Genomic DNA, 20,610 nt, shown 5'->3' on the forward strand with positions numbered 1-20,610 from the left:
AACAGTCAAATGTTAAGACATTTTACAATAAAAATTACTACAATACCAAACATTCTTATAAAGTTAAACATTTTCTAAAACTATTACAATAGCCTGCCGCAAATCAGTTACAACTAGGATTCATGATGGTCCAACTGTGCAGTGTTCTTTGATTACAGGGTCACAGTACTGAAGTCCCTCATGCTGCTACAGAACAATATAACTTTTGATTACAAAATTACCAAATCATAACAAGTATATTTTATTTTATTTTAAGAGTTGTATATAGTGTTGGCAAGACCCAATGGTATTAGAGTGCTTTACTGAACAAAGACAGAGACACAAACAATAGACAAGCCAGTGATTGGAGTGCATTGATTATAAAATGCACACTCGATTAAGGAATGGGTTACAGCTGTTCGTGGAGGGGAAAACCAGTAATATTAGAGAAAGAGTCCAGTGGTGGGCTAGGTGTTGGAGCTTGAGGGGTTGAAATGTTGGTTGAGGAGAAGACTTTTTAATAGTCTTTTGAAGCTCATAAATGAGGGGTTAGTCCTGATATTCTAGCACGGCGTTCCTGATTTTGGGTGCATTGCCCGAAAGGGAGCACGTGAGGGCTTTTTGTTTGTGTTTTTTTGGTGGGATGAGAAGCAGAGAGTTGGTGCTTCTAAGATTTCTTGTATGGCCCACCTTATAGAGTTTGGGCATTAGGTAAGCTAGTTTCCCGTGTGGAGAAATTTGTGGATGAGGTAGGCCATTTTGAAGCAGAAAAGGCTTCGATTGGGAGCCATTTAAGATTTTTCAGGGAGAGGCAGATGTGATTGTGTCTTTTAGCTCCAGAGACCATTCTTGCTGCTACATTAAGTTTGGCTCTTAAAGGAGGCTAGGTATAATTTTGCAGCGCCAGTGAGGGTGGCATTTCCGTAGTCCAATCCAGACTGTACCATTGCTTGTGTGGCGGTTTTTAGATCATTCAGGTGAAGTAAGGGTTTAATTTTTTGTAGGAATTTTAGGTTGTAGAGTGCACTCTTAACCCAAGCTTGAGCATAAGCTAACACATACAAAACTTAGCTAAGGGAGATCCCCAAGGAGGTGATGGATTTGGAAAATGTCAGTTTATCAACTCTCGGGCCTGGGTGGTCAGTCCATTGTTGGATAGGAGTAGGATTTCCGTCTTATCTTGGTTGAGCTTAGTTGGTTGTGTGAGAGCCAGTTTTGGACTTTAATGAGAGTGGAGTTAAATCATTGTACGTCTTCTAGTGAGGATATTTCTAGGTAGATCGGAGTGTTGTCCGCATGGAGGTGGTAGAGAATGTTTGCAATATATACATGGAACCCCTCACCACCATACTCAAACAAGCAGAGTGTAGCTGAGAGGACTGGGCCTTGGGGGACACCCCTGGTTATGGTGAATGTTTCTGAGGTCGCTGCAGAGATTTACAACTGCTCTCTGATGCACCAATCTTATCAGCAGATGCACACGTTCACATCAAATTCCAGTACTTCAGCTCGGTAATGTATGGACTTGGAACATAGAGATCTAGATCCCGATCTATGCTTTTGCACTTAACCACAAATGTGTGATTCTGGGTAAATCTGTGCCGTAAAATATGGATATGAAGTGCAACACAAAAGCCCTGGTGCACACCACTCCATGAACAGGCTTAAATCTATAACACTCATCTGTAGAGTGTTCGCGTTGTGGAGAATTTGCACATGCAACTGAATTTTAAAAATATCATGTTTCTCTTTGTCACTATGTGAAAAACAAGTTCCGGGTTGGACTAGCCTATGGGGAACCAGGCAATGCCAGAAGGGCTGGTGTGACATGTCGGTTTGTGGGCCATTTTTGTTGCTGTTTGTAGGTCTGTTTTATGATCTTCATGGCCTGTTTTTTACTGTTGATGTCCTTGATATTACATACAATGCCTGCAGGAATGTCAAACCCATGCAGCCTTTCATACTCTGCAAAACACCTTTGAAGCCTGTATTAGACATTAAAAACTGCCTCAATTTGCAAACATGGATCATTCTTTTAGCTATCCAATGCACTGATGCGGACGACTGATGGGGTGCCCAGGCCTATGTAGCTGAGAGTACTGAGCCTTGGTGGACACCCCTGGTTATGGTGGATGTTTCTGAGGTAGAGTTGTTGATTTTTATTAGTTGGGAGCAGTTATGGAAATAAGAGGTGAACCATTTAAGGACCAGGCCGTCAACTGTGATCAGTCTTTGGAAGGATTCTAGAAACAGCTTGTGATTGACTGTTTCAAAGGCCGCTCATTGATAGATGCTGCCAACTCATCCTCCTAGACCAGCGTCCAGCTACTTGTGTATTTCATCAGCTATGTTCAGTAGGGCTGTTTCCATGCTGCATCCTATCTCAAAGTCTGATTGACTCCAACAATCGTCTCCCACCTCACCCAACTCATTGTGGTGAGTCAAGAAATCGCATTTCTCAAGTATTTTAGCCAGGAAAGGAAGGTTGGAGATGGATCTGAAGTTGTTCTGGTCGCCTGACGTAAAATTGAACCATCATTAAAAGACATTGCAATAATCAATCAAAGGATGTTTATATTGCAGATGTAGGACTAACACCAGTGTTAATCTATTTTGAATAAGAGGACATGGACGTATGACAAAAAGATGGAACGTATCTATACACGTTTATAAAGTTATAAAAGAGACATTATAATTAAGGCTTAGTTCGAGTGTTAGCCAGAGCCAGCATGGGTCTATACCTTCATGCTGAAAACCATGGACAAAATCATATCTAAAATCAACTGCAGGTTTAGCAAGAAACCTTGCTGAACCAACCTTAAAGTGGAGGAAGACCATTGTGCCAGGCGGTTTTCAGGAAATACTTCTGTTAGTCATGAACTACACTCAGCAGCAACTGGAAAGGGTGGATGCTTTTTGGGCTGCTGATTAGAGTACTAGTTAATGTACAAATGAAGGTACTCTAAGGTACTGTTTAAAGTGCTATAAATGCAAACCCTATATCCCGGGGCTAGTAAGTGGGGCAGCCTGACTGCTGCATCAGTGAAATAAATGCTTATGGTCTTTCTCCATTTTCACTTTGTCAACCGTTGTCACAGGAAACCGAAACCACAAGGCGTTTTGGTACTACTAAAGGACATGTTATTTCGGGGCAGCCAAAAGGGCTGAAATGGATACTTTTAGAAATTTCAAGAAACTGGTGGACAACTAGGTGGATTCCCCCTTTAAGCAGCATTCAATTGCCTCATAGCAGGCACTTATATTCAGTGTCCTAAACGTAGGGCATAGCCAGAGCTTTCTATGTGGTAATAACATTTTCAATATGCAAACTACATGAATAAGATTATTTTCGCATGTGAGAGGGTCTGCACTGTTTGTCCATGTCACTGCACCTCCTGCCAATATGCTTTCAAGAGGATCAGCCGACATCCTAATCTCATCAGCTGTTTCTTCAGGCCTTGAAACAAATGGGCTGAGACAAGTACACTGACAGATCCCCGGAGTATATAAGTTAGCAGGTCAACTGCTATGCAATTTCTCTTTCAGAGCCTTGCTGTTGAGATCTGCCAAGATAATTTTTGCTTGCTTTAAAAGGAGTTTTGATGCCTGTTTCAGTGGGAGATTGGCGCACCGTATAGCAGGGGCTTCTAAATTATTCAACGAACTGTCCAAGTACTGTGACCATGAGGAATTCTCCTGTGTTTCTGCCAGCCAAGGAAATGTTATAAAGTCCCGGCCATGACCCTTTTTTATTTCAAGCAATATGATAGAAACTTTGCATTCAGTAGCAGATGCTGTCTTGTCAAGTTAACTCCACTCTGACTTGGGCCTGTGTGGCGCATTCCGGTAGGAAAAAGATTTTTTAAAGCAATTGATTTGGACTCTCTCCAGCCAGTTGACCAGCCGATTTTTGAAGACCAGTGCTCCATATGGTACTGATAGTATTAGCTTACTGTTGGCAACCTTAAAAAATGCTCTTAAATCAGGGCACTTCAATGACCTGTACAATTTGCAAAATGCCCAAACCAGGGAGTTAGCCGAGCACTGTTGGGCCTTAACATGTGTGGTAATTTGACCTCTTTCATCCAATCATATCCCCAGATTTTAGGCTACTGAACATTTTGAATTACCCCATTTCATGCTCCTGAAGCTTCTTGAGCATAAATAAAAATAAGAACTTCCTCTCTGCAGGTCTGATTCACAAAGACAGCTGTAAATCTGCGGATGCATGACATATTCCACCAGCCCACTGCAGAGATTTATAACTGCTCCCTTGATGCACTAATCTGATCAGCAGATGCATTTGTTCACATCAAATTCCAGCACTTCAGCTTGGTAATATATGGATTTGGAACATAGAAATCTAGATCCCAATGTATGCTTTTGCACTTAACCACAACTGTGTGATTCTGGGTAAATCAGTGCCGTAAAAAATGGATATGAAGTACAACACAAAAGCCCTGGTGCACACCACTCCATGAACCGGCTTAAATCTATAACCCTCATCTGTAGAGTGTTCGCGTAGTGGAGAATTTGCAAGTGCAGCTGGATTTTAAAAATATCATGTTTGTCTTTGTCACTATGTGAAAAACAAGCTCAGGGTCGGACTAGCCTATGGGGAACCGGGCAATGCCAGAAGGGCTGGTGTGACAGGTTAGTTTAGGGGCTATTTTTTTCTGTTTTATGGTCTGTTTTATGGTCTAATTGGCCTATTTGTACTGCTGATTTCCTTGATATTACCTACAATTTCTGCAGGAAGCTCAAATCCATGCAGTCTTGCATACTCTGCAAAACATCTTTCAAGCCTGTATTTGACTTTAAAAAACTGCCTCAATTTGCAAACACGGATCACTCTTTTAGCTATCTGAAATTACACTGGAATGAGCCAGATGGAGGTGATGAAGAAAGTGTGAGAAAATATGTGAAAAGCCTCAATTTTCAAAGTTGGTGAAGAAAGGAGATTCCTTATTTGGGAACTTGTTCAGAGTCCGACTGGCACACAAAATAGGCCTGGGCACCAAAATATAAGTGGTTCCCATCAGTGAATTAAAGTGTGCATAAACTTAGAAAAGTCATTGCAAATGCTTTTGGGTAGTCATCCAATTATTACTTACTGGGTGTTCATTGCATTTGCCTTGTCTTACATGTTTCCAATCAATTGTAAGGGCAATCTATATATGAATGCATTTATTTATGAAGGTGTTTTGTGGAGTGATGCATGTTACTTTGCAGTTTCTTCAGAAAACTAAATTGGAGCAGAAACAAATACAACTGGAGTAGTGGAAAGGTCAAGCCCTATTAGTGGCAGTAGGCCCCAATCTGAAATTCTACATTGCATCCCCTATGAGAGTAGAGCTCGAAAAGTTCAAATTCTCCTCTGAATGTGGAAAACTGTGCACACTTTACCTATTAGTGCAGCACTTCCACAATCTTCACATTCAGAGACTACACAATGTTGGATTTTGTCACTCTTTCCTGAGGTTTGCATGGAGAACTCACAGCTGTTTCCTGGCATAACATCCAAGCGTCAGTAAAGCTTTGTCATTCGGGGCCAAAGTATGCATGCAGCCTTTAATTTAAAAATGGCCGCAATTCATGTTCCAATCACAAATTAAATTTTTTCATCCTGCTTTTGCAAGCAGGCATAATATAGGTGCAAGGTTGAGACCAATGTTTTGTGTGACAACGTTTTTTTACAAGGGTAACAGGGGAGACCGGTTAATCTAGCACATGGCTGACATTGTCGCAGCCCTATCAGACGTTCAGGGTTACAACCCTGTCAGCTAGTCTACCGATTATAATGCGGCCAACACACTGCTATAATGCCCAGGCAATTGTGAATAAACCATCATCCACGCCTCTCAGAAGAGAAGTACACACCATTTTCTTGAAGTTCATGAAGTAATTTGCCTGGTCGATGAAGAAGAACTCTAGTGCCGATCTCCTGAGGTTGTACCTACGCAGATGGACCTCTCGTAGCTGGGACAATGGCCGTTTGAAATCATAGCCGATTCCTGGATGGTGAAGATAAGAGAAAAAAAAGGTGAACAGTTGCTTTGGACTGCATTAAAGATTATAACCTGCTCGGTACTGTGTGGATGATGCATCTTCAATGAGCACCGCCTATGAGTGAGGAATATGGGAATCTGTTTTCTGGAGTCAAGTCGCCTAGAGCTTTAATGCCCTGCAGAAAAACATCATTGTATTGGTAGGTGGATGGCACAAATAGAGGCTACAAACAGATGTCTAGGTTTGAAGCCTTCCACAAGTATCTGAAGCTATGAAGTGAATTAGACAACTGCGGAGTGGCAGAACAAGCCACAGCCTACACAATTTGTTCTTCCCTGCAGCGAGAGATCTGCAGGTGAATGGCAAAGCCTTGAACAGGATATGCTATGAATTTACAAATAAAGCTGCACATAGAATACATCCACCACCTCTGCCATTTGAGAGAAACAAATACAGAAGCAAAATGTTTTTCAAAAATAATAAAAAAGTGTCTGGTCTTCCACCTGGCTGCAGAATGGATTCAGTCCTCGGGATAAGCTGGCTACCTCCGTTCCCCAAAATTGTGAAAATAAATCAGCATGTTTCAGGCAACTGCCTTCCCAGGTGACCCTTTTCAAAGTATCATCCTGCCCCTAGCTGTGTTACCTAAAAGTTAGTTTAACAAATATTTTAGTCTATGACAGTTCAACACATTTCACTGTTCTGAATATTGATCACATTTCTTTTTCTCAGCAGTCTCCAAAACCCTCTAATTTCAAACTCTCTTGAAAGCAGCCAGTCAGGCTCACCCATATTGATCTCAAGTCAGGATGTTTGATGGCTGTGATGTGCTGCAGTAGAGATCTGAGACACTGCAGCTCCCAGACCTAAGACCCCAACAAAAAGGGTAGCCTTGATTCTCTACGGGACCACGTGTCGCCTACAAGCCAATCCACCAGAAACTAAATTGGTGGAGAAATCTCAAAAGCAAGGAGACTATGCAGAAAACAAACCAACCATCACAAAAAGGTTCTCAGCAATGAGGAAAGCAGGGTTACCTTCCTCAGTTTCCTCTTTCTCCACACTGCAGTCATAGAAGTACACATGCTGAGTGGTGATCTCCAGCCGACCTGGGATCACAGCCACGATGGTGATCATCTCGCAGTCTTCGGAGATCACAAGCTTCTCCTTCTGGCTCTGCTCTTTGGGTTCATGCCTGGCAAAGAAAGAAGCAAACAATACAATATGAGAGCACAAATGAACAAACAAAGCAGAACTGTATGCTTTCAACAACTCTGTGGGTACAGTAGACCTCTTCAAGCAATGCAACTTCAAAGCCTTTAGGATACACCCCAAAATGAAACTATTCGCAGAAACCTAGAATACCTGTACAATAATTAACACCCAGAGCTTTTGCAAGCAGAATCCATACAATGTAAGCGCTGCACTATTCAAGTACCCAAAGGGAAAACAATGCCCTGACTAACTCATGCCAACGGAATACAAACACACATTTCTACAGTGTGTTACATTCTAAATGCACAATTCATTGTTAGGACAAGGCTACTCTTAAGTTATATTATTTCAAATGAACTCTTCATTTCCACAAGAGTATCCATTCTTGAATGTAGCAAATGCCTGAAAAAGTGGACTTTGAATAGCAGACGGTAACTGAGATCAGAGTAGGAGGATTTGTGTACTTACCATGTCCGGACAAGTTACCATGTCAATAACAGGACATCCAATGGTGCAGTTAACAGAAGAAACACACAGGCTGGGGAGCAGTGGTTCTGTATCTCAGATTGTATAAGAATTGGTGCTAAGACACAAGAATGTTACAGATGGTCCCAGCGGGTCAAACCACAACATTGGAGGGAGCTTTTTCAAAGTACTACATGGAATGAGACGTCATCTCAGCTAGGGATCCAGGGGCTGTTATATGTTTGCTTATGTGTGCATCAGCACAATGGAAAAGACATGGCCCAGCAACCTACTCTGAATCCCTTGTGAATTAATGGGCTTTTGCCTTATCTGTGAAACTAAGGAACTGTGTGACTAACAAAGGCAAATAATATATCTTTCCCTCTTTTTGGGATTGTATTCTAAATGTAGTGCAAGAGAAGTAGACAGGGAACATTAGAATAAATTCCCATTTGCTTTAGCACCTTCTGTGGAGATCTCCAAGCAAACTGCCAGTCACAAGAGAATCCTTAAGTGTCACCTAAATATTTCACCCCTCTGGAGTGCATACAATCAATACTTTTGAGGTATTGTAACTAATTTACTTACAGCTGCAAGCCTGTGGCAAAGATGCAGAACAAAGAGAACACGAACAAGAAGATTAGCAACAAATAAAATAAGAAATGGCAGCACAAGAATAAGATGAGAAACATATCAAAATAACAAGGCAAAGACCAAAAAAGTATAAAAAGAAAAAAGACAAGAACAAGACAATGAGGAAGAACAAGAAAAACAAGAATGGAAACAAGATGAACAAGTTGAACAATACAGCTGAACAATACAGCAAAAAAAGAAGGAAATACAATAGTAAGATCAAGAGACATCTGTAGTGGTAACAGAGGGATGGAACCCACATAGGTTAGTACCAATATTATATACCCACACAAAATACCAATATGGTCCCAGCTGTGTGCAATAAAACAAAAAAAATCCAAGTAAAAAAAAAACAACAGGCACAGTGCCACAGGCAGAACCAACATTTAAAAAAACAAAAACGAACAGTAACATATAAAATGCAAAAGTAGCCGTATTACGCGGAAAGAAAAGATCACACATACAAAGGTAAAAGTAATATTTCACAACCAGCCACACTCATTAATTGAGTAAACTACCCAATGGCAAATCTGTAACTGTTCTAATCCCTGAAGGAAGAAGCAGAGCTGTGTACTTTTAAGTCATTATGTTCTGACTAGTTGCATTACGTGGCCACATTCAGTACACACATTTCACAAATCATAAAATATAGCACAATTGAACACCTAGGTAACTTTGTCATCGGTGATAGCACGTTATAGAGAGCTTATGACACCATAAAGTACCTGTAATAAGAAAATACCCCTCCTACTGGCATATAATAGTTTAATAAAAGCCAGAAGTGACCGACCAGCAGATACTGTTCAACTTTTAGCCTGCAGGTGGCAGTAGCTACCCACATATGTTTCCGTAACGTAGTGTGTGATGCCATATGTTTTTAGGTTGAGCATCCGAGATCTCTTGTATGTACTTTAGTATATACTTATATGTGTATGTACTTTGTGGGCTCTGGAGATCAGCCCTAGGACTTGTTTGCTTCCGCTTAGGGACTTTTTTTTCTGTTCAACTACCTCTATTTAACTGTCTTGATAGAAACGACCAGTAGAGGTCAGTAACAACATCAAGCATTTTCCAACCAATGTAAACAAATACATGACACTATGTCCCTTGCGCACCACCGGTCACGTTTCAGAGTTTTCTGTGGCTTTTAGAAAACTTTCTTGCTAAAATGTCAAACCAATCTGTGGAATTATTGATTACTGCAGTAGCCTTTCTGTACTAAAAAAAGGCGACTGAAACTACACAACTGCTCCACTATTTCAACAGTCACTGAAGCAACAGAACGCACACAACATGAGGAGGACAACTTACTGGTTAAGGTTATCCAGAAACTTCAGATCCTCGTCCCCCAATTGGTCATCCTCCATCTCGCTGACCTTTGCCTCTTTCGCTACAGCCAATGGCAGGGGCTCTGTGAGGTTTGTGAGGTGGTCGCCTCCTGACAAATACAAAGATCGCATGAATTCTAAAACGTCAATGAGTCTTCCCTTCCAGCCAAGTGTGACCACTCAAGTAAGAACCGTGCATATGCACTTGCACCCATTTAATAAGGAAAATGACTTTAGCGTGTGTCAGGGCTTGCTGAAAAGGTAAGTGTGGGTGAAATATAGGGAGGAACTGATCTCAAATGGCCTTGGAAGAACAGCTGGAGAATCCCACTTGCCTGATAAATCTAGACAGCCACCCAACCACACATTTGAATGCCTTCATTAAAGAACAAAATACAACATATGACATGAGCATCCATATTCTGTTTAGGATGAGAGAGGCGGCCACTAAAAGGGTCACCTAATGAAAACGCCATCCAATAAGTGAGGCCCCACAGAAAACTCTGGCCACTGACACAATGTAGTGAGTGATTTAGACTCAAGGAGGAGTGAGAATATCCTTCAATGCTTTAGGCAGACCTACTAAGACCATCTTCCGCTGAGTTAAACAGACACAAGTGAGATAGCCATCTATTAGGGTGAACAGTCTTAAGAACAAGTGGGGCTGTCTCGCAAGAAGTCTGACAGGTACAGTGGGTCAGGCTGTCTCATGGAGTAGGTGGGAGGGGTAAAGAGGGAAACCGAATGGATTAGAAATTAGGCAGACAGTGAGGAAGGATGCCTTCCAGCTGGTACTGTCAAGAGAGAGAATTTTTCCAAACTAGTCAAGTAAGCTTACTAAATTAAACTGCCTTACAATGAGGTAGGCAGACTCAAGTTCTAATACTCGATTAGTTGAGTCCCTCAGCCATTTGAAAGTGAGTTAGGTCGAGTTAACAAGTGAGATCTATTAAATACTACATGGGCCGCGAGCTTAACAGGTCTGACTGACTTCCCATGACCGACCTATATAGGTCACTAAATTGTGATACAACAGGATTATTTTGTTGACCAAGGCATGTGAAGTACAGGCCTGCACTGGGCACCCATAGCCTATGGCATGACATTAGGGACAAAGTAGAAATGGTTGAAAAGAAGGCCAGCATTATAAGGCCAGCATTTCAGTTCTTTGGGTTATATTTAAAGTAGCGCCAGGATTTTCCCTCACAAGCTACAATTCCAAACATCTGACAACGGGAACTTTTTTTCTTATTCTGCCTTAAATGATGTGGTTTTAGTTTAAACCTGCAGTGTTAGCTCTCCTGCAGCCATCATGTATTCTCTCACCTGAATTGTCCCGCAGGGCGCTCGCCTCGCCGTGAGGATCAAAGTTGTAATTTGGCACCAGTTTCAGTCTCATTCTGGAGTAGGTTTCAGCACTTGACAACTTCCACTTCACATTAGTAGGGCTGCTGGCATGGAGGAAGGTAGGAAAGAGCAGGGCAATTGATTTTAATGACACTTGTCAAGCATCGATCATTGTTCGCAACAGCATTCATTATCAATATTAGAACTTTGGAATGTGGGACAACATTGAAGACAATGGAGTGCGCCAGTATTCTAATGGACGGTAGAAGCCCAGCGCTGGAGCCAGCCTTTAAAGGCCGGTATAGCCTGCTATGGTAGGCTATAAAGCTATAATAGATATACCTGCATTTAAGCATGCACACTGAGTAACGGCAGAAAAGGCCCCCAAAGCCTACCAAGTCTTTCTATTCTCCTAAGAATAGAATGTAAGTGTTTCTATACTTTGAAGTCATTTGGCGTTACAATTCACCATTCAGCCATACTTCCTATCTCGTGTCTTGACACATTTATAACCGCTCACCGCTCAGCCCAGGCTCCACGTGCAGACGTCAGAAGCCGACGAAGAGACTTCCACTGCCGCAGGACCGCACTGTGGTGGCAGCCAATCTGCTTCAAAAGATTTGCGTACCGCAAGCTTTCATACTTCGCCCGCTTCATTACTGGCTCCAGGACCAGATCCTAGGAAAGGATAGGAGACCAATGAGAAGGACGGCAGAGTTAGAGATCAAGACAAATGAGTCTGACACACACTTGCCAATGTGCAGAAGGCAGGGAAGCAAGACCCAGCACCAGGGGCAACTGTGGCATCCAGAGTCTGCTGCATCGTTTGTGTGTCTGTGTGTTCCACATTTGTACCCAGTGTCTAGCATTTCTGTCTAATGTTCTGTCTACACCCCTTGTGCTCCTGTGGTGCTCTGATGACTTGTGTCATGTGCGTCTGTGGGGATACAGTGTTTGCATGATGACCACACAGATGATGGCACCAAGTGAAAATTACTACTCCAGCCTGTAGCTTTAGTGAGTTCAGTGAGAATGATAACATTTTCTTATGGGGCAGTCTCACTGTTTTTTCAAAGGCCTAGCCTCCATTAAAAATGCGACCAGCAAGCCGCGTCAAATTGAAATATGTTGTGGAACAGTAAAATGGGCAGGAGCAAAACTATGGAACTCAGTCTTCAATTTAATTAAAGTGATAGCCTGATTTACACTCTGTACCAGTAGGACTCAAGTGAAAATGTTCAGAAAATTGCAACAAGGCCACAGTTACTATTTAGTCCACCTTTTATAAGATAAGAAAAAGTGTTACAATAACTTTATGTCCCTAGGAGGATTTTTTTAATTTAGGAACTGCTTAGATATTCACCAATGTAGCCACTATATTAATTTAAGATAAATGGTATACATCACATTGTGTGGGCAATAACTGTCCATAATGCTTTGAACCTTTATCTAAAGTCACACAGCTAGCAACTCTACTTGGCATATGGCACAAAGAGAAGCTTCCGCCATCCCATACAATGACCAGGAAAAGATTTAGGAGATGAGATGTGGAAATAGTCAAAGTGCAAGCCAATTCCAGCTATTCCCAACACCATTTCCATGCATTCACCTGAAACCGGGCCCGGCTCTCCGCTTTCTCAGCCTCCCGGCGCTGGGAGCTGCTCATCAGGGTATCGTAACAGGAGTTCCAAAAGTTGGACATGTGGTCATGGCTCTTGGCAAACGTATCCATCTCAAACTGCGACATGGCGGGCTGCACCTAACAAAAGGATGATGAGGGATAAATACCCACACAGAATTATTCACCAAAATAGTAGCAGTCTAAAAGGAATGCAGCTTAGACTTTTTTTCATTTCCATCATGTTTGGATTTAGCCCCCAATCACAAATACCTTGGTATTGACCATAACATTTGCTTCAACAACTTTGAGAAAATGGTACGGTTTGCTTTATGTGCACAGGTAAATTCATTTCTTCCCCTTTTCTAGATGTGGTCAGCATTAACCTTTGGAAAGGGTTTCAAATAATAACACATCTGTTTGTGTCCACAGTGGATCTTCATCTAGAGGTAAGTGGCCTGTTGCTTAAATACTTTCCACCTTTGATTTAGCAGATAGCTGAATGAAGCCTGAAGATTCGCCATAAAGACAAAACACAAACATTTCACGCTTTGGTAGTTCCAAATACCACAGACCAGTGGTTAATATTCTCATACTTCTCAGAACTGTCAACAAAGCTATGAAACATACAATTGGCTTTTCTGAGTTGCTGCTGCCGCACCAATCAATTTGCTCATGTAAATGAGCTCATTAAGACCCTCATTGCGAGGGAAGGGCTACATTCAGACGCTTGTGAAAACACTTTTTGAACACGGATCAGCACATGTGTTGGGTGGTAATTATTGTCAGAAATAGGGTGGGAGGAGGGTATCTCTACCAACTCAATAACACCACTCTGGTTATGTCAAAACACAGGTTTCAGGGACTCTCCGCTAAACTTCTGGTTGTTATGGCATGAGCAGTAGGCAATCCCCAGATAAGTGTGCATGCTAATTTCAGGCAGTACCAAAAATATTAAAATTAAGTTCACAATGAAACTCTTATACCCACTTACAAAAATAGAGAACATTTGCAAGCATCAAGCATCAAAATGGGTTAAGAGGAGCCAGGGTACACATTTATAAAGTTTTAAGGTAAAAAGCACCTAGAAAAAGTCAGGCACTAAGGAAAACAACAGTTTGCTACAAAGTGGTCCATCTGAAACTGTGCCTAGATTATTGTCCACTGCAGAGGTCAGATACACCAAGCAGGTCGTGCAGGTCAAGGGGTTGAGTTCCAGAATAAGTCTCCAACTGCTGGGAAAGCTTCTTCTGGCCAGTCCCTCAGCTCTTGGTTCTCAAGGTTGACTTCTGGGCACTACTCCTGTAGGGTGTAGCCCTTTGACTAGAAGAGGGTCTTACCTGAGGCCCTTTTGCTTTTCAAATCCCTGAAGTAGATAAACAGGAGGCCCACCACATGACCCATGGAGAGCAGTTCCAGGCTGTGGGTGCTAGCAGGATTCAGGAGTCCTTGTGTGAGTACCCTTCTTTCAGCAGAAACCAGAAGTCAGACTTCTTCTTCAGATGGATACTTCCCAGGCCCAGCAATGTTTTGAGGGATTGGTGAAAGAGGCGCCACATTTATCCTGTGTACTACCAGTGAATAGAGGTGTGCTACCTCCCAATCCTAACAATTTTCTCACAGTCCCACACCTCCTTTTGCAACACTTTCTATTTGCCTTACCGTAAAATTACCCAGGAGCCCCCTGTTTCAAGATGGCAGGTCCAAGGTGCCACTATACAGGAATGTTTTCAGCTTCTTGGCCCCTCTTCTACCTAGCAGGGTCAAATTGGCATCCATCCTACTGTGACTGGAGCCTAGCTGGCTAGGAGTTTCCTGGGTATGAACAGAGGAAGCCCTTCTTGGCATCGCCAAATCAAAAGAGGCAGTGCTCAAGCTGTAAACTGTTCCAGCCCACTCAAGATAACTAATCTCTACTAAGCGGTAAGCAGTTAACACTTATTGGCCTTTCCTGAACCAGAGGCAAGCCATTGTCCTCTGAGCCCGAGTTGTTAAACTTTTCAACGAAGAATGTTTATTCCAGCTCTTTTCAACCATGGGTGTTTATTCCAGCTATTGCAGCTTGTTTGAAAAGCAACCTGCATTCCCGAAGCCATCCCGGTTCCGTCCTCGTCTGCATTTTTTAACAGCTGTCCGTTCAGCCCCGGAGGGCTCCAAACATGCTGCAATGCTGGCCTTATTATTTATTACACCTGCCTGAGATCAACCCCACTGACTTTCGGACCTTAGGGACAGTGTTAGGGTTACATGCAGCTGTATCGCGTGATCGGGGCGGAGGTAATATAAAGTTTACGTTGCTTGTTTTGAAGTAAAACATTTTTTTTTTTTTTCCCATAATGGCGAACGGAAATCTTTTCCTGGTCTTTATATATACTTATTTTGAATATGCTTTTTTCTGCATGTTTACAAGACTTATTGTAATTGAACTAAGGGGCTTAATCTTTTCAATGTGACCTTTAATAATAGCTACAAACGCGGCAGCCATCTTCGAAGAGAATGCTGTATAGGTACTTTGATCGGAACTTGTAAAAAGAAGGAAATTTAGTAACACAAGAGCAACATTAGCAATTTTATTTGAGAGTAACTTACGAAAATGTTCATGGGGGGACGTTTGAAGGACTTACAAAGTTTCGGAATTTAGCCATAAGATAAATATGAATGTATTTGCGTCAACTCTGTAAAAATGCTATTTTAAGAGTTGGGAATTTTCATGTGGACTGACAGACAAAACTAAGGCTTTTAGACAGCATCTGTTCTGCTGTAAATTGTCTCTCTGTAACGACAGTTCTTGGCACATTTCTTTTACTGTAGCAGCATGTGGCACAACATTAGGGCATCTCCCTGTTATTCCTTTTGCTCTGGGCATGTGAGCAACAGTGAAGCAATCCTTCAGATTGTGTTTGACTTTTGGTCAAATGCAGCAATTTAGTTACGTGCTGCTCATTCACGCCAATACACTCTCGGGACGACTGACACAAAGACAATAGCTCTGGATAAACATTTATAAGGTCCCAAAAGCGAGACCTATTGGCTATGCCAATGCTTGTTTACTTTCGGCTTCCCCACCGTTTTATGGATGTGAGGGTCCTTTTATAGGTTATCAAGCCCAAATTAAATCCCTGGAGTCTCCTAGCATCCTCGTTCTCTGACTAATTAAAGATCTTTGTCACCTTCTATGGCGTGTACGCTTCTTGAACATGCTTCTGAGATCCAGTTTCAATCTGGTATTGACAATAAAGCAAGCCATACCGATGATTGATTTTATTTAGCGCTGTTTTAGTTGTTTCGTGACAGGTGCTTCATAAAGCATGCATGCGCACTGCAATTGAATCCATTGTTCACTGGTAGGCATTTATCCAGTGGTCATTTGGTAAATATGCATGCTAATTTGTAACAAACACTATTGTTGCTTTGTCTGCCAAATATATGGGTTGCCACCTCTATATTTTTTGTTCTTTCATTCCTTCTTAGCTGGATTGCACTACTGGGTGATAGTGTGGTCCTCTTGATCTGATGAATTTTCAGCACAATTCTTGGTAATGAAACATGTTGACCATTGTTACACTTTGGTCAGGATATGTAATTTGTTTTTAACAATGCGCCTAGAGCTTATATGATAAAAATGTGTCCAAAGGTCTACTGTGGATTTTAAACTGGTTGTCAAAAGATCTGGAGAGGGCTTTTAGAACTCTCGTTTGTGTGGAGGACCCAACACAACTAGCTGCACGGATAAGTTTACAGACGCTATTAGGAAAATCGAGTAGTGTCTACCTTATGTAGATCTATGATGAGAATTTCTATCACAGAACTTCAAAATCAGACAGGCTGTCCCTGCATGCATCAGAGAAAGCCTATGATGAGAAGCAAAGCCAGTTGGTAACATTTCCCAACAGGCTATTCATGGCTGCTTACATGAGGCATCTTTTGATTTTTAAGACACAACACCTTTTTTCTGTAGGTTGATATACACATCCCAGATATAATTCCCGATTTACACAAGCTCCAACCCTCACTTAGGAATATTTTGGAAGGGCCTTAGAACTTGTATTCAATATGAGAGTGTAGGCATTACAGACTTGTTTTTTGTGGATAGAACTTGTTTTTAACAAGTTCTGTTTTAAGCCAGTTCTGGCTCAGTCAATCTAAAGTATATTTTCTGCTTAAGGTATCAAACAGTCGATTTCAACATGAAGTAAAAAATTTAAAATGAAGCTGAGAATACATTTGAAGCATTTATGTAGCGTTTCCTAAGCAGAGGTTGGAAATAAATGGTTTAATCCTACCTGGAGTTATAAGAGGAAAGCCTAGCCAGGCCTACACAGTGAATTAGCTTTTGGCTTTTATTTCACTGTGAATGCACACTAACCCCAACAAGTAGAGTGTTCTATGTTAACACATTAGCATCCTAACCTGTGGTCTTACAAGGCAGCCTTTAAAGGTGACTATATAAAATAGACTTTATCTACTTGGCGGTTTTCAATGCCATGTGTCCCTGCAGTGCATTTAAATGGCAGCCTAGCCATAGCACAGTGGTGCTTCTGGCATAAATATGTTTTTTTAATTTATGTGGGTGGTGTAATAGCCTGCAGCTCACAAATGACATTTAACTTTCAATGCCTCCGATGCATTTCATATTGCATCTGCGACCTAACCTTCCGGGCTTTACATGGATCCAACCCTAAATCTGTATACACAGATGCACCTTGGTCACCATTTACAATGTATTTATAGGAGAGGCAAATAAGCCAAATAGGGAGTTTCAATATATAGCACATGCTTGAAAGGAGACGCACAGGCACTAAAAATAGACACTTTACTACTGTTAAGTAGTGGTAAAGTGCAGTAAAAATAGGGTCCACAAAGGTGAAAAATCTGGGGTGATCACGACCATGCAGAAAAAGACAGATTTGGTACAGTTATCAAACCTTCATAGTTTACCCCTGATAGAATCTGGCAGGTCAAACCCTCTGAAATTCATTTGGGGACACCACCCAGAAAACAAAAGTGCAATACATGTAGAATTTGGTGTGTTAAAACTCGATTCTGCATGTTATGCCTCATTTTTGTTTGAAGAAAACAGAAAAGCAGTTATACCTCACTCTGGTGTAATGGCATTTACCACATGTGGTAAACACCCTGCCCTGTTCAGCTCACCTTGTAATAAGGGCCCATGTGTAGAATTAGTTTTCAACATTTATATTTACTTAGCTTCCTTTGTTACATTTACCAATCCAGTCTGCCTTGCAAGACCCTATTTAGGGGGCTGGGGCACACAAGGAGACATGGGCTACTGGGCCCCCACCATGATGGTTGAATTTGCTAGCTAATGTTGTCCTGGAGTCTGTCCTAGTACAGCTAAGCAAACTGGACCAGGTACACCTTTTCTACACTGGACTCCCATGGGAGTGAGGACGACCAGTCAAAGGCTTCTCAGGGAAGTAGTTTTGTTGATAAGAGCTCAGAACTCAACAGTCAACCAATAAAGATAATGATTTATTGTCCAGTCCAGTGCTTATCTTCTGAATAAAATGGAGTACTTTAGTCACACAACATAATGACTACACAGTGCAATTAGGGGAATGTGACACAAGGTTTAAAACCTGTTTTATGATCTCAAGGCGCTATATTCTTCACTACCTTACTTCCCTGTAACAGAGTTGCCCAGTGTCTGTAATTTCTGACATCGAATCTGGGACATGGCACTGATGAGGCACATGTGCAATTTGCTCCATCACCCCCAAGGTGGATATGTATCAAACAGTTCAGTTTGCTTTCCACCGCTTGTGGTTATTCACAAAAAGTCTTAGAACAAGAGACTGATTAGCAGACAAAGGTCTGCAGAATGAACTCTTACAATTCTCAAGCTTGCAGTTACATGCATCTTGGAGGTGCAGCTTGGGCAGGTACAGGATGGATTCAAGCAATGGTCCTGCTCTTGCAGTCGTGGATTCTGAGCTGGCATGGCATCAGCGGCCTAGCTGGAAATGTAAAGACTTGGAAGCAGCTCCTGGAAAGGGTCGTACTGAAATCTTCAATCTTCAGCATTTGAAATCTCTCTAGACTGGTTGCCAGTGGGATGCTGGTATGGCGGTTGTGGGCGCCAGGCCAATTAGAGTCTGAATGCTACACTGAGGTGAGCACCCTAACATCAGCAGCACCAGTCTCTCAGGCATGGCAGACTGCCGGTCTCAAATGATACTAGATTTTTGCATAAGGCTTGATGTGGTTAGCAACCAGAACCACTTTGGGGGACTGAAAGAATGCCTTCCACACATGGTCACTCCTAACTTCACCCCCTTGCAGCCTCTCTATCTCTATGGCCATTCCCAAACAAGGAACAGGACAGAGTTCCTCATGAACAGACTCTCTTTCTCCAGGGCCATGAACACTCCTACCCTCTCACAGCAGGCAGGTTTCAAATCTGGCCCTCAGCTCCTCCTGCAAAAAATGCAGACTTCTGGCAATGTCCCCTCACCTCCAGGAGATTGTGACTAGGGATGGTGTCTACAGGATAACCAAAGTTGTCATTTGAGTTCTCTGCAGTGCACTGTATTCCCTTGGTGATAAAGAACTTGGAAATGGAACAAAGTGGGGCTATTTGCAACACAATTGAATACACATTTTCCAGACAGGCAATGTTCATCCACTAAGGTTTCAGAACCGGTTTAGGTTGGTTCTTATTCAAATGTAATTTTTTGGGTAATCATCAGACATGGAATGGAGTGAAACAGCTGTATTGTAGACGGGTAAATTAGTCAATCAGTGGTTTCCAGGTGCAGGTTAGTGTCAGTGTGCGCCAACTTATGATACAGAAGTTCCATAGGCATGACATGCCAAAGGCACATTAATAATTGAGCAATGGGCGGGGTAGTGGATTTCTTCCAGTTAAGCACTATGAGCCATTTTGCAGTGCCTATTATATGACTAATGAGTCTCCAGTCCGTGTGTGTCGTCGCCTCTAATTCAAGGGGCCGGATACCCAGAATAACTGTGGTGTATGAGATAGGGAGTAGGAAGCCCACAACACCTTTGATGTGACTGTGGACCTCCTTCCAATAAGTAGGAATGAGAGAGCAAGATCACAATTATGGCAGAAGTCCCCCAGTACAGCGTTGCCATGCCAGCAAAGAGCAGAGGCAGTAGGGTAAATGGTGCAAAGGTAAGTCAGTGTGTAGTACCATGATCTTGTACGCTGTCTCACGCTGAGGTATACTTTCATACGTTTTAGGGATGTTGTGTGAGACTGTAGAGGGCATTTCACAAAGGCAGTGGGAAACAGAGATATTCTGCCATTGCGATTGGTACGTGTGGAGCCGCTGCTGCATAGTGTGTAGGTGAGAGAAATCAAGCCCCATGTTGATGACACATATGCTCTAACCAATTTCTCAAAGACGGTATAGGCCAGTGTAGCTCTCTGCGTGTTAGAAGTGTGAAGCGCCCAGTGGCGCTGCTGGCAGTATTGCAGTCACATTGATTTGGAAACTTTAAAGCCTGCCTTGTATTGCTCAATTGCTTTAATTGCCTCCCCCTCAAAAAGATCACTCAACGCAATGAAAGCAATTGAGCAATGTAAGGCAGACTTTGTTACCAAATTAATGTGACTGCAATACTGCCAACAGCGCCACTGGGCACTTCACATTTCTAACACACAGAGAGCTACACTGGCCTATACCGCCTTTGAGAAATTGGTTCGATACATAATTGGTTCCATTTATTCGATACTCGCATGCTCCCCAGCTGGGGAATGTGTGAGGGTCAAAGGCCGGTGTGAAGTCCAGATTATGAGCAAGTGGTGTGTTAGGAGAGGTGAAGGTGGTATCCAAAATCCGCTCTTGAGGACAGTCATCGTGGAGATGGCAGTATACGCACTTCTCGGTCTGGCATGCTTGGGGAGTCAGGCCAGGTCCCACATGGACAACACCTACTGCTCGGTCCATGTGAAAGTAGTGCTTTTTGCTTTCGGGGGCTGCCCATTCAGAAATATAGCAGAGATGAGCCACCCAATACTAGTCAAGG

The 20,610-nt window shown here is 42.3% G+C and overlaps 1 protein-coding gene across 6 annotated transcripts in view; it reads right to left on the reverse strand.

Annotated features, from left to right (window-relative positions):
• The window catches only part of NBEAL2 (neurobeachin like 2), a 737,578-nt gene that overhangs the window by 110,523 nt on the left and 606,445 nt on the right, over positions 1-20,610 (reverse strand). For 5 of the 6 annotated variants that reach the window (XM_085628557.1, XM_085628556.1, XM_085628554.1 and 2 more), the window contains 6 exons: positions 12,586-12,735; positions 11,497-11,654; positions 10,956-11,080; positions 9,613-9,739; positions 7,026-7,183; positions 5,860-5,993 (listed from right to left, as the gene is read on the reverse strand). In XM_085628557.1, the coding sequence (XP_085484683.1) occupies positions 5,860-5,993; positions 7,026-7,183; positions 9,613-9,739; positions 10,956-11,080; positions 11,497-11,654; positions 12,586-12,735 (852 nt within the window). The remainder of the gene's footprint in view (positions 1-5,859; positions 5,994-7,025; positions 7,184-9,612; positions 9,740-10,955; positions 11,081-11,496; positions 11,655-12,585; positions 12,736-20,610) is intronic. The other variant, XM_085628553.1, reaches the window with a different exon arrangement.

The sequence above is a fragment of the Triturus cristatus genome, chromosome 10, assembly GCF_964204655.1.
Source record: "Triturus cristatus chromosome 10, aTriCri1.1, whole genome shotgun sequence".
In the NCBI taxonomy this organism is placed as follows: Eukaryota; Metazoa; Chordata; class Amphibia; order Caudata; family Salamandridae; genus Triturus; species Triturus cristatus.